The 17546-nt window shown below is 44.2% G+C and overlaps 2 protein-coding genes across 2 annotated transcripts; one reads left to right on the forward strand and one right to left on the reverse strand.

Annotated features, from left to right (window-relative positions):
- Positions 1-3118: 3118 nt before the first annotated feature.
- LOC131701598 (pyruvate dehydrogenase E1 component subunit beta, mitochondrial) lies at positions 3119-9652 on the forward strand. Its single transcript, XM_059000441.1, has 10 exons — positions 3119-3251; positions 3348-3407; positions 4112-4219; positions 4317-4379; positions 4476-4511; positions 5747-6032; positions 7413-7523; positions 8056-8147; positions 8530-8671; positions 9223-9652. Exons 1-10 carry the CDS (start codon positions 3216-3218, stop codon positions 9366-9368), a joined length of 1080 nt encoding a protein of 359 aa, XP_058856424.1. The 5' UTR covers positions 3119-3215; the 3' UTR covers positions 9369-9652.
- Positions 9653-10413: 761 nt separating this feature from the next.
- LOC131701602 (zinc finger protein with KRAB and SCAN domains 5-like) lies at positions 10414-16800 on the reverse strand. Its single transcript, XM_059000449.1, has 2 exons — positions 14545-16800; positions 10414-10875 (listed from the first exon to the last, which is right to left on the reverse strand). The coding sequence occupies exons 1-2, from the start codon at positions 15229-15231 to the stop codon at positions 10798-10800; spliced, it is 765 nt and encodes a 254-aa protein (XP_058856432.1). The 5' UTR covers positions 15232-16800; the 3' UTR covers positions 10414-10797.
- Between the last annotated feature and the right edge of the window lie 746 nt (positions 16801-17546).

Raw genomic sequence — 17546 nt, forward strand, 5'->3', positions numbered from 1 at the left:
GAGGTTATACGAACAGTGCCCGTTGCACGGTCAGAATACACACATTTTGAACTGGTGCAGGTACTAATGTATCCGGGAAAGGGCTGCTGGCGGTACATCACCGCTCCTCTATACGCACTCACAGCATTGCACAAAACCATTGTAACCCGAGCTGTAAAACACAACGTTAATCCCCGGGTTGTGTCCTGCACGCTTACCTTAATTCGATGCCTGTGTCTCTTCTTTCCTGTTCAGCAGACAGTCCAGCTGATTAAATGATTCACTTCTGACTGTTTCTGTCTGTAGGTTGCCTTCCGCGCTGGATGAACAGCTGGTTTCCCAGAGTTCTGGTACCGCAGAATTTAAACATGCTTTGTTTAAATGCTGGTGGCGTAGTTGTGCTCTATGGGTGTCAACAGCAACTGCTTTAACTTTTACAGGAAAATGTTACTATCGATGTGCTATCAATATTGCAACGCGAAATACTGCCAAGCAGAGTTTGTAATGAAAATATATTAATGTCTGTGTTAACCGAGATCGCTACAATATTATAGCGAGAGGCAAACTGAACCATGTAGTAAACGGACACCGAGGTATAACATATTACAGTATTATTATTATTATTATTATGATTTCTTTCTTAGCAGACGCCCTTATCCAGGGCGACTGACAATTGTTACAAGATATCAGTACAGTATTGGACATGCTTGTGGGCACGGCAGCTTTCATGATGCTCCGCTGCTGAGATTGGGTCTAAAACCCAGAGCACAGTAATGGTCATCCAGGCAGCTCAGAACAAAGAAGAGTTTGAAACGCACTGAGGCAGAAATCATTTCATAACTGTGTGACAGCAAGCCGCATTTCTTTCATTCTTGTTTTGTAAGAGGGCAGGTGGGCTAGAAACTCTTACAGCCGGGTATCGGACAAAAAACAGAAACGCCTGCCACATCACAGTAGGCCTATGCTGTGTTTGCATCGATTGGACGAATGTGCAGGCGAGCTGTAATGATCTGTACAGACTGTGCTGCGGGACAGCCTCCTGTACCCTCAGTGAACCAGCCCCGCTGTGTGTGTGTGTGTGTGTGTGTGTGTGAGAGTGTTCTCTGTGTGTGAGAGAGAGAGAAAGAGTGTTCTCTCTCTGTGTGTGTGTGTGTGTGTGTGAGAGAGTGTGTGTGTGTGTGAGAGAGAGAGTGTGTGTTCTCTGTGTGTGTGTGTGTGAGAGAGAGAGTGTTCTCTGTGTGTGTGTGTGTGTGTGAGAGAGAGAGTGTGTGTTCTCTGTGTGTGTGTGTGTGTGTGTGTGTTCTCTGTGTGTGTGTGTGTGTGTGTGTGAGAGAGAGAGAGAGTGTGTTCTCTGTCTGTGTGTGTGTGTGTGAGAGAGAGTGTGTGTTCTCTCTGTGTGTGTGTGTGTGTGTGTGTGTTCTGTGTGTGTGTGTGTGTGTGTGTGTGTGTGTGTGTGTGTGTCTTAAATTCTGCGAGCAGTATCTCCCCGGTCAGACGCACTTACCACACTAACTGTGGGCGGAGTCACACTGGGACCTGCGCCAGTGCACAAGACCTGCAGGAATACCTGCAGCTTAGTTTTCTTATTTACAATCAAAACTGCATTTTGTTTGTGTTCTTTTTAAAATTCAATTTGTTTTATTATTTTTGTTTTAATTGTTCTATTTCTACAAACTAGCTTTTTTTTTTTTTTTTTTTTACACAATACTATTTTTTTAATTTCTGTTTTTTTCATATTCTGTATTAAAACCCTTTGCGGTCCATTTATTAATCGCGCGTCAGGCACGCCAGGTCTAATTAATTTTCACACGCGCAGTTAATTTTAGACGCGCTGTTTAAAAGTATTTTTTTTCACAGTCAAACGGGTTTAAATGGCCCTGCATATCAACAAAGCACACACTAGGCATCTCCAGCCCCTCCCCAGCCTTTTGTTTGCTATAGCGTTCAGCTGTGTAAGAAATAAATAATAATAATAGTCGTACATACCGATCGATCATCTCCAGATCACTCGTTTTATCACCAAACTCCTCAATAATGCGATCCAAGTCATTATTTTATTACTATAACATCTGAAAAAAGCTCTGCAAATGTCCATGATAGTCTCAGTGCGCTGACGCACTTAGCCAGCTTGTTTATTATGGACGCCCATTATCTGATACCTGATACCATGTATGACTATTCATGAAATACGCCTTTTTTTTTTTTTTTTTTTTTTTTTCCCGACTTGTCTCGGCTCCTGTCGCTACCACTCGGCAATTGAATGGTTTTCTCGGCTTTTTCCGGAGAAAAAACGACTAAACACCCGTTTATTGCGTTGCTATAATGATGTCGGACCCAGTCCGACAAAGGACCTGTGAGGAATAATTGCAATGTCGGACCCAGTCCGACAATGGACCGCAAAGGGTTAAACAATTTTAATGTAATCGTTTAAGTGTTCGTTTTCTTCGTGTGTGTGTGTGTGAAGGCTAAGCGCTTTGAGATCCTTGTGATGAAAGGCTCTATTGCTATTGTTGTATAGTTCAAACTTTTTTTCGGAAATTTCATTTTTTGTCCTGTTACCTTAGTTATATCTTAATTTATATTACCTACTAAGCAACACGAGTAATTATTTTATTTTACGTATAGTAATAATAATAATTATGTTATGTCAAAATGATTTACTTTACGGACTATTAATTATATAACTGTAGGATACGAAATACTCTATGTCTATATACTGTCATCCTTGGCATATTTAGAGCTAGGGCGAAAAGTTTTTAATCACGCTATAGAATTAACTAAGTTTTCTTCATAACGTTGAATGAAACCTGTTGCATAATGTTACGTTAACATAATGAATTACACATACAGCTATGTAGTTTTCCATATACTTAACGAAAAACTGACAACAATTGAAAAATGGCTTGCGGTAGCCTTTTGTTATATAATTGTAAATGATGTTAAATAAAATCTCAATTATGTTCATATCGTTTTTTTGTTTTTAATCTCTCAATCCTAACATTTCAGGTGATGCTCTTGGTCCATAGCTGTCTGTAAACTCCACCGCGAGATTTTAACTTGCCCTTGACCAGCAAGCAGTCCAATCACAACAGTTAGCTGACAGACGCCTCACCACAGACACTCACCGTGATTGGACATCGATTAGCTAAGACCCGCCTATTGCCAACATTAGTCGTTAGCATTGGGTAGCAATCGTAGTTTAACAATATCCTTCAAGGCTAGAGCACAGGGACAAGATGGCATTACTTGAAAGCTGCGTTCGTTCTGGGATGGTAAGGGAATGGTTTTAAAAAAAAATAAAGTAATGTCAGTTTTATTAACTCGTACAAACACAATGAGCGTTAAATTCATGTTTTGTTTTTTAACAGAATGTTTTTGCTGTGGTCTTGCGGAGGCAGTTCCACAAAACAGCGCCTGCTTTAGTGCAGGTAAGTTATTCCCAGTCATGTATTCACCGTGGAAAGGTTACCGTGATTCGTGTTGCTTGTGCTGAGTGTCGGATCCACGGGGAGGAGCATTCATTAGGAACTCGAGCGTCCACACATTCCGATACCGAAGTGTATGCAGTTAAAGCGGGTTTGGAGAGTTATAGGTTGAACAATACGTAAGCTAAACAGGGGTAGACTCCTACAGAAAGCTAGTGCTGGGACTAACACGGGATTTAATTTCATGTTCAGATATTCGCTCGTAATTTAAATGTTCAAAAAGTAATAAAAACCATTATATTGCTCTGAACGCAGGCATGCAGACAGGAGGGGAAGGTCCAAAACGGGGTTTCAAAACCGCGGACAAGCGTGGTCCAGATAGCACATTCTAGTTTATTCGCGTTGAAATGTAACACATATCTGACGTTGTCACAGATGGAATAGAAACAAAGACACAGGTTGATTTTATTTTAAGTGGCACACACACATTGTGTGATTAAAGTTTTTACCTTACTTACATCCACACTGTGGCACAGTTCCTGCTCTTGGACTGTATATTATAGTATAACAGTTATTATAACGTCCTGTTAATGTCATACATTTTAAAAGTTTGGAATGATATTCTGGGGGGTGGGGGGGAGAGCTGTGGCAGTCCTTTCCTTGGCTGTGCGTGTGCAGGTTGGTAAGGTAGTGGGGGTGTGTTTCAGGTGACTGTTCGGGATGCTCTGACCCAGGCTATGGACGAGGAGCTGGAGAGAGATGAGCGAGTGTTTCTGCTGGGGGAGGAGGTGGCACAGTACGATGGTGCATACAAGGTAACAAAGCCGCTCGGACTGCACTTTAAAAATTCATTGCAAAGGTATTCTGACTTTGAAATTTGTATAGATAATTAAAGCCTCATGTATTTTTCAGGTCAGTCGAGGACTATGGAAGAAATATGGAGATAAGCGAATCATTGACACTCCTATTGCAGAGGTATGAGCAGCCAGGCGCTGGATTGGCAGTACCTTGAGTATAGTCACCTCAATACCGTTTCAATGTTCTTCATGCTTTTCATTTGTTTTGTTTTAGATGGGCTTTGCTGGAATTGCAGTCGGTTCTGCTATGGTAAGAAATGAAGTATCCCTGTCAGGGAAGTTTGTATGAATTTGAAATGCGATGCTGCTGTTGTGGCAAATTGAATCTGGGAGTTAGTCATTTATCAGCACATGTTATTGAAAAATAGAATCTATATTAGTTAATATTGTGGTGGCGGCAGGGGGGTGGGGGGGGGAGCCTGTAACTAAGGCTGTATTCACGGTTATCGTGAAATTTACCCATTGCTCTGTAATGTGCAGTTCCCTGAGAATTCCCATTTCTGAAAGGACAGTGTAAATATCCATGTTTATCACCTTCAATAAATGCAGCAAACGTGCCCTTATTGCTGCGCTGCCTGTTCCACAGCATTCAGCAACCTGACAGCCTGCTTAGTTTGCTTCCATGTGTTTTGTTTTTTTTTTTTTTAAATTATTAAACAAAATATTCTACAATGTAGCGTTTACTGTTCAGGTCAGCATTTAAATGTTTAGAAACATTTTGTTGTATAATATCTAAGGTTATCAAGTCTGTGACAATGCTATTTTTCTGCTTTAATAAATATATTGTCTTGAAGTATCTATTTAGACTATGAAATGAGCCATTTTTACTGTGAAACAGCCCTATCTATAGCAATTAAATCCATCATATTTGTAAATTTAAATTATATAAAAGTGCATTACCACAAGATCCAAATATATCATGTGATCATTTGAGTCATGGTTCATATCCACAGTGTTACAAACCCATGCTAAATGTGTTGGACCATGACGGTGACCTGTTTCTGGATGACTTAAGTTTCTGTTGTAGTACAGCTTTGTGTTAGACTTAATTTGTGTATTCCTTTTTTCTCTATTCATTATAAGTGAATAAACCCTTTTCACTCTTGTTTTTAACCTTGGACTGCTTGCATGTCTACAGTTGGTACACTGCTGAATGTCCAATAGAAATGGAGGATACACTGTGTGTTTAGAGAACTGTTCTCAAACTATGCGAGAATGTGTTGAAGGAATATTGTATGTAATGTTAAAGCTAGAATATTGTATGTAATGTAAAATGTTAATGTTTAAGCAAGTGCAAAGAAAGTTCCTCAGAAAAAAATGAAATTCTGAAGTTGGAGGAACTTTCTTTGCCTTAAGTTTCCACTTATGTTCTTGAAACCAGTGTGTTTATAATCTTTATACAGCAGATCCTATCGCCCCGAAAGCCTGTGTTGTACATGCTTTAAAAAAAGTTTTGTTTCTGATTCTGATGTTTTACTGTTTCAGGCTGGCTTGAGGCCGATTTGTGAGTTCATGACTTTCAATTTCTCCATGCAAGCCATTGACCAGATTATAAACTCTGCTGCCAAGACATACTACATGTCTGCTGGGCTGCAATCCGTCCCCATCGTGTTCCGAGGCCCCAATGGCCACTCTGCTGGAGTGGCAGCCCAGCATTCCCAGTGCTTTGCAGCCTGGTATGGGCACTGCCCTGGGCTCAAGGTGCTCAGCCCCTGGAGCGCCGAAGATGCTAAAGGGCTCCTCAAAGCTGCCATCAGAGATGACAACCCAGGTATATGTAACACTTGCCATTTTTTCTTTTTCAGTTTGTGAATTTTGTGCTTCTAAAAGGACAGTATTCTGGCTCCAGTCAGACCAGGTGTGGAAGGAAAGCTGCCATCACGAGTGCTCAATCCTGACCATGGCAAACGTGATGCTTTTGTGACCTGGATTATCAAATGAGTTTGAAGCCTAGAACTCCAAAGTCATTTCACTTTGACCTTGATGTAACTTAAAAAAAAAAAAAGGATGATGAGTAAGTAGATTCAAGAAAATGCACAGAGTCCTTTTCTTCACTCAGTTGTTAGGTTTATTGAAATATGCAGGGAGTCTGGTCCCAGGTACAGGACAAACAGAATACTTGTTCTTACAATCGTTGCATGACATTAAATACCCTTCTGCATAGGTGTCTCTCTCCTCCTCTTTCTCTGACACTTAACCAATAGAAAAGGTACAACTCATTATCCTGTTACCATATATTCCATTTTGTGTGTGTGTGTGATCTAGTGTGAAGACCTCTGAGCTCAGTGCATTCTTCAGACCCTGGTGCCACAAAGGTCCATACACCTGTTCCTATCTCTCCTTCCTTGTTCCTATCTCTCCGATTTGCCTAAGACCCTTTGATCCCAGTGGCACTATCTTTTTGGATCTCTGAAGTCTTAGAGCCTGGCTCCTTCAGTCCCCTTGAAAACTAGCTTTATGACCCCGTCATAAACCAGCTGTATTTTCTAAGCAAAAACCTGTTAACTAGTTTTATACCCCAGTGGACTCCCCGAAGGGCAAGCTTCTTTCATGTCAGGGCTGGAGATCAAAGGACTTGTTTGTACAGCCGTGTGCTGCTGGCCAGCCATTTGCTTTGACACAAAAGAATCTTAACTTCTCTACCATATTGCAGCTTTCATCTATCACAGCAGTGCTTGCATTTTTGGAACGAACAGTTTTTTCTATCCAATGTTAAATCACTTTTCAGAAAAATAACATGAATACAGCTGTCATTCCTCATGCGTAGCAAACTGCTATTCAATACTTGTTCCATGTTTTCCAACAGACCTAAGCTCAATTTAAATTGAAGTGGGAGTTAGAAAATAACTTCATGTTATGAAATGTTTTACTCGTTTAGCCTAGTGCCATTGTTGCAAGTATTTGGTTATTCCCACCTTTTTAAAACGTGCATTTCTCTGCTTTATCTAGGTACCAGACATACTGCTAGTGTTGGAGGGCTGCAACAGCTTGACACATGCTAAATAAAAAGACCAGATGGGTTTGTTTTAACAGGGCACTAATGTTCTAGATACAAGGGTAGGACAGTGAATGGCTTGTCCTTCAAATGAACTTCTGGTGTTTTGTTCTGTAATAAATGTGAGCTTCATCTCCTCCCTGTTCTGTTTCTCAGTTGTGTTTCTTGAAAACGAGCTGTTGTACGGCGTTGCCTTTGAGGTCTCAGAAGAAGCTCAGTCCAAAGACTTTGTTGTCCCCATTGGAAAGGCAAAGGTAGAGAGGCAAGGTGGGTGAACGAAGGGCTGTGAAACTGTAGACACGATACCTCAGCTGCTCTGCATGACTAATATGCCAATGAAATATAGAAACTTCATAAAGATAAACCCTGTATATTTTAGGTTTTGTTTTACAAATTGTGGATCTGTCAAGGCAGTAAAACTGGCAAAAATAATAAAAGGGCTGTTGGTTCAGACCATGCAGGCAACACAAAATGAAATCCTTTTTGTTGCTTCAACAGGAACAAGAAAAATCAACAATATTCTGATTCTTAGGTTTTAAAAAAAATAAGATTGTCATAGCAATCCGCTAGGTTTCTCTTGGCTGCTGTATTAAGGACTTCATTAATATTAGGGCTGTAACCTCATTGCAGAGGCCTAAACTATCTTAAGGGGTTCTAACTGTCATTTCAAGATGACTAAGAAAAGATTGTCATTATCTGGTGTTTAACTGTTCAAAGACTAGATGTCTTAAAACCAATCCGTGTACAGTCGCTGGTCCTGGAGGGATTAAGATGTCTGTTTTTTGTTCTCTTCCTTCAGGAACTCGCATTACCCTGGTCTCCCACTCCAGGTATGTGGGGCACTGTCTGGATGCAGCAGCGGTTCTGGCTGAAGAAGGCATTGAGTGTGAGGTGGGTCTTGCCTCTTGCAGTGTGTGTCTAGCTCCAGTATGAATTCCGTTTTCTGATTGCATAGTACCGGTGCTCTGAATACAGTTTACTGCTGTTTTCTGATTTGCATAGTACCGGTGCTGTGCCACCCCCCCCCCACCCCCACCCCCCTTTTTTAATTTTTTTTTTTTTGGGGGGGGGGGGGGGGGGAGGGGGTGTACTATTGATTTGTGTGTAAATCAACAGAGCTACAGTGGAACAGCGAGTTTGCATGGATACTGACTAAGTATTGAGTGTCGATTGTGTTTCACCTTGCACAGAGAGGAAGGTTGCATGTTTGGATTGGTTATTTATACACTTGCTATATTTTGCTTGTATAATGGCAAGCCCTCGTTCTCCGCAGGTCATCAATCTCCGCAGTATCCGGCCCCTGGACATGGAGACGATCGAGAGCAGCGTGGCGAAGACCAATCACCTGGTCACCGTGGAGGGGGGGTGGCCACAGTTTGGCGTTGGCGCGGAAATCTGTGCCAGGATCATGGAAGGTAATATCTTCAACCTTATTTCTACAATGCCGGTGATCTCTTCCACAATAATAATAATATTTTAACAAACCTCGCCAAATTAGAAAATTGCCAGGCTTTTAATAAGAGGGGAGGGGGGGGGGGGGGGACAAAAACTAAAAAAAATCTTCTTGTAAGGAAGAAAGATTCGATGTAAAATCAAAATGAGATGACCAGTCCCAGGAAAGTGTTGCCAGCAGAACTTTGGTTTTCCAAGGGGTGGAGGGGGGATCCTGTTAACAGCAGCAATTAACTCAAACTGTGCACAACAGTGTAATTATCAGCAGGTAAGTCCACACAAGACAGGTGATGAAGGTGACCATGTAATATGCATGCTGTAAATGTACTTGAGCGTAGCTCAAGAAGTGGTACTTTCTTTAGCGGACCATTTTTGACTCTGTAAAGAATGCATTGTGCTTTTCCTACATTCTCGCTTGGAATATTTTATAGTGTTCAGCAGGGAATCTCAGCTAAGTGAATTGTAGGTATTGGAGTCCTTCGTGTGTGTGTGTGTGTGTGTTTCCTTCCTTTAGGCCCAGCCTTTAACTATCTGGATGCACCAGTGATCCGGGTGACTGGTGTAGACATCCCCATGCCTTACGCGAAGATCCTTGAAGACAACAGTGTACCTCAGATAAAAGACATTATTTTTTCAGTGAAAAAGTCATTGAATATCTAAGTTCTTAGGCTAGTCAGTCTTCACATTCTGTTGTATTCATTGCTGATATGTTGGGTCTTTTTAAAAGATGACAATTTCCCATGCCATGTTATTTAATCGGCAAACAGGACAGGCTGGCAATAAAGAACATATTTGTGATAGTAGAGAGGTTTCAAAGAAATGGATATTGTTGCTGTTTATTGGTCATTTGTAGAGTTCTGTGGAATCTGTACTCCATTTAAACGCCATAACATAATACAAATGTTAATACTTTTTTGAAAAATTAAAACTATTGTAAGCCCCCATACATGGCTTCAGTGCTTTTTGTTTTTGTATGCAGTTAAGATTGCTTGTACGGTTTTGCCGCCTTCCCCTCCTTGATTGTCCTGGGTCTGATTTTGAAGGGTATAGGTGTAGTTTACGTGGGGGACATGTCCCCTCGCGTTGCAGGAGTACTAAACTTTTATTTCTCAATGTGTTTGTATAATCGCTACTCTGTATAGCAGTCACCGCAAGGACCCAGCGGAAACACCAGTCATCTGGGGCCGGTTGTACTGATGAGATAAAAAAAAAAAAAAATGGGATTGGATCTGGGATCACTGGAGTCAGATCATGAGACGGTGTTGTAGTACGCAGATCCACTGATTTATTATGTTCCAGACCAGGAGCAGCATTTGCTATAACTAGGGAAACTGACCAATGAAGCGAACAAAGACCCCAGCAAACTGATGAGCAAAGAAAGAGGAGGATGCGCTATGCTGCTGTATCCAAAACCCTGTAGTTTATGTAAACAGGAAAATAGTTTAAGTTTGTAATTCACCATAGCTTATCTGTCATCATCAGGGATCCTAGGAAGCGGTTTGCTGTGGATTAACATAGGAAAACGCAGATTTTTTTTATGTTTTCGGAGACATTTTAGTTTTAAGTTTGGGGAGGGGCAAAAAACATGCAAGGCTGCTTTTGGTTTAATAACCAAATCAATACACGTGTAATACATTAACACAGGCACTTTTGCTTTAAATTTATGTAAACATACCTGTAATAAAACTGCTTCCGGCATTCAAGTTCAGTTTACTTCAGTATTCGGAGCTGTTCAAAGATGCTGAAAACAATAAAAATCACCCTGAAAGATCAGGTCATTGAGTTTGGCAAGGACAAATTGCACGTTGATGGTAATGTGTTGTGTGGCAAACTGGTTAGTAAGGGGAACAGGTGTAGCGGTGATGCGGTGCAGGAGTGACAGGCAGACAACGGTAATCCAGTGACAAATGTTTTTATTTATTTGGTTTCCTGGTCTAGCGACCGTAAATAATAAACCCCGGCAATACACAACGATGTGTAGAGCGCGGGGATGAAAAAGACAGGTTACAGTCCTGAAATAAAGAAAACAAAAACACGTTCACCCGTCTCGGGTGCGTGCAGTCGTGCTGGTGGTGAGTGAATACACTTTTTATTCGGTGACAGTTCGTGAAGTGGTGATCCGGCTTGTGCTGGCCCAAGGCGACAGTTCCGGATGTGCTTTAGCTGTCTGGTGGTTGTAAAAACACAGACAGTTATTTTTTTACAGTGATTTAAACAACACAAACATACACACACACACGCAACTCTTTACACAGTATCACAGTACTTTACTGTCTCGTCCTTGGCTTAACCCAAACGAAGGAAAAGAACAGCCTTACCCTGGCCCCTATATGTAATCCCGCATGATATCTAGGTAAACGGTTGCAGCTGCCTTATTACTTGCAGCTGCCCCTCGTTTACCTGTCAAATCAATACGGTCTTACAACAGAGTCTTGCTTCCTTCCAGGCTGACCCACTTCCCGGTCCCGGAAACGAACTATCAGGCCAGCCCTTCCAGATACTTCTCCTCCCGTTCTTTAGCGCCCTCACAGGTCGGGAGGAAGATTTATCACCAGAACTCATTGTATTTCTGTCACATATCCCACCGCTCAGAGTGGAGCCGAAGGAACACTCGGCTAAATCTACCTTTCCCATTGCTCCCCCCTCCCGGGAAAAATAATCCGCATTTTGGTGGTCTTTCCCCGCACGGTGTACCATATGGTACATGAAGGGCTGCAACGCCAGATACCACCGAGTTATCCGGGCATTGCTGTCCTTCATTGTGCTTAACCACTTGAGTGGGGCGTGGTCTGTGACAAGATCAAATGAGTGTCCCAGCAGGTAGTATCGTAAAGAGTGAGTAACCCATTTAATGGCCAAACACTTTTTCGACTACGGTACAATATCGGGTGTTCTACTCCAGCTACTTTTTGGGACAAGACTGCACCCAAACCTACATCCGATGCGTCGGTGTGGAGGATGAATCTCTTGGTGAAATCTGGGGTAATAAGAGTGGGGGCCTGGCAAAGTTTACGCTTAATCGGAGGTAATAACCGGCTAAGCCCAGTAGTGACCTCACCTGAGTCTTGGTTTTGGGGATCGCTGCATCAACCAAAGCCTGGATTTTGGTGACCACAGGTCTCACCCTTCCATTTCCCATTAAAAATCCCAAATATTGAGTCTCTGTTTTGGCAAACGCACATTTCCTCAAGTTAGCTGTCAGCCGGGCTGCTCTTAGAGACTGAAGAACGGCTGCAAGCCTAGCCAAATGCTCTCGCCAGGTGGAGCTGTAAATCACCACATCATCAATATACGCTGCTGCATATTCATGATGTGGGCGTAAAACCTGGTCCATCAGTCTCTGAAAGGCAGCGGGCGCACCATGTAGCCCAAATGGCATGGTTTTAAAGTGGAACAGCCCTTCTGGTGTTGAAAATGCGGTTTTCTCTCTGGAGCTGCGGGTTAAAGGGATTTGCCAGTATCCCTTCGTCAGGTCCAGAGTGGAAATAAACCTCGCTTTTCCCAGTCTGTCTAAAAGCTCGTCGACCCGAGGCATGGGATACGCATCGAACTTAGCAGTAGCGTTTACCTTTCTGAAATCCACGCAGAAGCCGTTGGTGCCGTCCTTCTTAGCCACTATAACAATGGGGCTGCACCACTCGCTCCTGGAAGGTTCAATCACCCCAAGCTCGAGCATATCCCATACCTCTTTGCGCACGCCACTTCGTCGACTTTCCGGGATCCGGTACGGTCTCTCTCGCACTGTGACACCTGGTGGAGAGATAATGTCATATTCAACTAAGTTTGTTCTGCCGGGCACGTCAGAAAAAACATCACTGAACTCCTCAATAAGCTTACGCAGCTCTCTTTGCTGATCCGGAACCAACTGTTCCCCCATTGAAATCGCTCTTGTGCTCGGGGTCTCTGGACAGGGGCCTAAATCATCCTCCATATTGCCTGGGGCTATAAATAAGACCTCCCTTGCCTGCCAGGGCTTTAACAAATTAACATGGTAAATTTCACGTTCATTCTGGCGATCGGGCTGTCTAATTTCATAATTTACTTTCCCTATAGCCCGAATCACCTCATACGGCCCCTGCCATTTAGCACACAGTTTTGATTCTGATGAGGGAAGTAGCAGCATTACCTTGTCCCCTGGTCGAAAGGTTCGAATCCGTGCATTTTTGTTGTAATGCTGCTGCTGTCGGTGCTGAGCCGATCTGAGGTTGTCTCGGGCCAAACGACCGACCAAATCCAGACGATCTCTTAGTAGGAGCACATACTTCACTACATTTTTAGACGAGCCTCTGTGCTCCTCCCACCCCTCTCTCAGCAGGTCGAGAATGCCGCGAGGCTGCCAGCCATACAGGAGCTCAAAGGGGGAGAACCCCGTTGAACTCTGCGGCACTTCTCTCACCGCAAAAAAGGAGGTAGGGGAGAAGTGATGCCCAATGTTTCTGCTCTTGTGTTACAAATCGCCTCAGCATCGACTTTAAGGTCTGATTAAAACGTTCCACCAGACCGTCCGATTGTGGATGATAAACGGACGTCCTGATGGGACGTATTTTCAATATTTTGTACACCTGCTGTAACGTATTGGACAGAAAATTGGTTCCGTGATCGGTCAAAATCTCCTTGGGGATCCCTACTCTAGCCATAATCTGGGCTAACTCGGTGGCTATTGCAGCGGCACTAGTGGACCTCAATGGAACTGCCTCCGGGTATCGCGTTGCGTAATCCACCACCACTAATATATGCGTATACCCGGAGTCAGAAGGTAGCAAAGGGCCCACTATGTCCATTGCAATGCGCTCGAAAGGAGTGGAAATAATCGGCAGTGGGACCAAAGGGGCAGGGCGCACTCGACCCGGCGCTACTCGCTGGCAGTCTGGGCATGTGGCTACATATCTCGACACATCAGTATGAAGACCTACCCAATAGAATCGAGCCAATATCCGTTCCCTCGTCTTCTCCGAGGTGTCCCGCAAAAGGGATATCATGCGCCAGCCTCATGACCTCGGTCCGACAAGACGGGGGAGCCAACAATTGTGTTACAGGCTGTCCTGTGCCCGCGGCTAGGTTTACCCTATACAGTAATTGCCCCTTGATACTGAAATGTGGATATACTAGCGCCCCAGCGCCGTCAACATCCTTACCTTCAATGGACCGGACCTGCCCCCAAGCATGCACCAGTGACGGGTCATTATGTTGGCCCCACACTAGGTCCGCGCTTGAGTACCACGGGTCCGGTACATTGAGAGGGACCGGAATAACCTCTGCTCTAGTCGGTCCAGTAACCTCGCTCTCTCGGTCACACTGCGTTCCCACTCCTTTCGATTGGCGTTTGTTACCATTGCAGCACTCTCCCACCAGACCCCAGCCTTGTCTCACAAATGCTCCCTCCCATTTCGCGGTCCATCTCTCCTTATTTGTTTTTCTAGGACGGAAAAGAGGGGAAAACATTTCAGTGTGAAAAGGAAACACATCACCAATTCGTTCCCTTTTTTTCTGCCACGTTTACGTGTGTGGCTGAGACTGCCATTATTTGCATCAATTCTTTGAATTTTGGCTCGGCCCAGAATAACTGGGTGTGGCAACCTTTCCGCCACCCTGACTACAAGGTGACGTTTTATCGGTCCTACCGATAAATATACTTTTAATGTGGGGTATGCCGCCGTGTCTCCATGGATACAGGAGATGGCCACCTGACCTCGTGGCCGCCACGACACACCGCCCAGGAGAGCTGTCCTAATCAAAGTCTGCTCACACCCTGTGTCCACTAATGCGTGGGTTTTCACATTCCCTAACACAACATTAATCAAACAAGGCCCCTCCCGACCATTTTCCCCACGCTTACCAGTTTCAGGTGCCCAATTGCACGCGGCACGTCACACTCCATGGCAGCGGGGCATGACCTGGCCAGATGTCCCGGCTGGTGGCACCTAAAACAGATAGGAGTGACAGAGGGGGCATAGGTTAGAAATCTGTCCCGCTGCTGGTATGGCAACGGGGCAGGGGCAGCACCTCTACCCCCGCTGGGGGTCAACCTTGGTCTCCATGGGGGGAAGGCAAGGGGGCCCAATGGGGTCGGTGCTCTAGGAGGTCTGGGTCCCTGGAACGCGGGGGGTGGTGGTGGTGGTGTTGGAGGAGAGGGAGGGAGAGGTCGGCTGCTCCGAAGGGCAGGGGCCGACAGGATCCCGATCCGGGCAGAAGTCAGGGAGTCCTCAAAATCTTCCGCCAATTTGACCGCCTCCTCCAGGGTGTCGGGGTTGTGGCGCCGTATCCACGCCTGGGTCTCGGCGCCAACCACATGGCAAAACTGCTCTACCACAATGGCTTCCCCCATCTGCTGGGCGGTCTTCTTCCCGGGGGTCAGCCAATGCACCATGTGGTTGCACAACCACTCTGCAACCACCCTGGGGCGTGTCCCCGGGGCTCTCTGGTACTCCCTAAACCGCGCCCGGTGGGTCTCCGTAGTGATGTTCAGGCGGCGGAGGATAGCCTGCTTGACCAGGTCATAATCGGTGGCGTGATGGTCACTCATGGCTTGGTAGGCTGCCTGAGCCTCCCCAATCAGGCAGGGTCCCAACTGGCTGGTCTCTCCTCTGCGTCGCGTCTGCTCTCCAGCGCCTGCAGCAGCTCCATCAGTGCGTTGCGGTCCATAGTCCCGTGCTCTGACACCACGTGTGGCAAAGTGGTTAGTAAGGGGAACAGGTGTAGCGGTGATGCGGTGCAGGAGTGACAGGCAGACAACGGTAATCCAGTGACAAATGTTTATATTTATTTGGTTTCCTGGTCTAGCGACCGTAAATAATAAACCCCGGCAATACACAACGATGTGTAGAGCGCGGGGATGAAAAAGACAGGTTACAGTCCTGAAATAAAGAAAACAAAAACACGTTCACCCGTCTCGGGTGCGTGCAGTCGTGCTGGTGGTGAGTGAATATACTTTTTATTTGGTGACAGTTCGTGAAGTGGTGATCCGGCTTGTGCTGGCCCAAGGCGACAGCTCCGGATGTGCTTTAGCTGTCTGGTGGTTGTAAAAACACAGACAGTTATTTTTTTACAGTGATTTAAACAACACAAACACACACACACGCAACTCTTTACACAGTATCACAGTACTTTACTGTCTCGTCCTTCTCGGTCCTTGGCTTAACCCAAACGAAGGAAAAGAACAGCGTTACCCTGGCCCCTATATGTAATCCCGCATGATATCTAGGTAAACGGTTGCAGCTGCCTTATTACTTGCAGCTGCCCCTCGTTTACCTGTCAAATCAATACGGTCTTACAACAGAGTCTCGCTTCCTTCCAGGCTGACCCACTTCCCGGTCCCGGAAACGAACTGTCAGGCCAGCCCTTCCAGATACTTCTCCTCCCGTTCTTTAGCGCCCTCACAGGTCGGGAGGAAGATTTATCACCAGAACTCATTGTCTTTCTGTCACAGCTGTTAGTGTTAAACTCGCAGGCAGACCTTGTAGAACACATGGGAAGCGCTAAACATACATTTAATGCAAGGAAACTTAAACAAGATGAGGCTGAAAGAGCAGGGCCATCGAAACACTGAAACAGACCACTGTGTTTGGATCATTTCAGCGTCTTACAACTGCAAAATTTCATTTTTTTATTGCAGAAAACTAGGATCCCTGGTCATCAGTTTAACTTTTCATTTTAAATTGAAACGGTAAACTTAAAACATTGCAGCAAAATGATTGTGCCTTGTGTAGATAAACGTAGACATCAATAAAAACCAAGTACTTTACCAAGCGCTTTTTACACTATTATACCAAATTAATCTCAATTTTATTACTACTAAATGCTGTTGGGTGTTTTAAACACATCGCAAAGACTATTACATCTATTTTATTATGAACGTTTATCAATGTTTAAAAAAACTCACTTTAGGTCATGTTTTACTAAACAGTTTAAAACCCAATAAAGCAGTTACCATAACGAACATGACTGTATTAGAACATCAAGTTTACAAATGACAGGAGGCCATTTCGGCCCATCTTGCTTGTTTGGTTGTTTGCAGCTTATTGATCCCAGAATCTCATCTAGCAGCTTCAAGTGCCTCCTATTTTCTGTTCTGAATGCCCCTTTATCTAATCTTCATTTGTGACCCCAGGTCCTTGTTTCCTTTTTCAGGTTGAAAAAGTCCCTGGGGTCGACATTGTCAGTACCTTTTTAGAATTTTAAATGTTTGAATCAGCTTGCTGCGTAGTCTTTGTTCAAGACTGAATAGATTCAATTCTTTAAGCCTGTCTGCATATGACATGCCTTTTACCTGGAATAATTCTGGTTGCTCTTCTTTGCACTCTTTCTAGAGCAGCAATGTCCTTTTTGTAACGAGGTGACCAGAACTGAACACAATATTCTAGGTGAGGTTTAAAAGGCATGTCGTATGCAGACAGGCTAAAAGAATTGAATCTATTCAGTCTTGAACAAAGAAGACTACACGGTGATCTGATTCAAAATCCTAAAAGGTATAGACTGTGTCGACCCAGGGGACTTCTTTGACCTTAAAAAAGAAACAAGGACCAGGGGTCACAAATGGAGATTAGATAAAGGGGCATTCAGAACAAAAAATAGGAGGCACATTTTTACACAGAGAATTGTGAGGGTCTGGAACCAACTCCCCAGTAATGTTGTTGAAGCTGACACCCTGGGATCCTTCAAGAAGCTGCTTGATGAGATTCTGGGATCTGCTGCTAACAACCAAACGAGCAAGATGGGCTGAATTGATTCTATACGGTACTCACACTCGGTCTCAGCTGCCAAAACAATTCAGAGGAGAGTGAGCAGGTTTTGTGTATTTATTTTTTTTTTTCTATTTTTTCGGACTACAGGTTTACCCCA

Source organism: Acipenser ruthenus, chromosome 25 (genome assembly GCF_902713425.1).
Source record: "Acipenser ruthenus chromosome 25, fAciRut3.2 maternal haplotype, whole genome shotgun sequence".
Taxonomy (NCBI): domain Eukaryota; kingdom Metazoa; phylum Chordata; class Actinopteri; order Acipenseriformes; family Acipenseridae; genus Acipenser; species Acipenser ruthenus.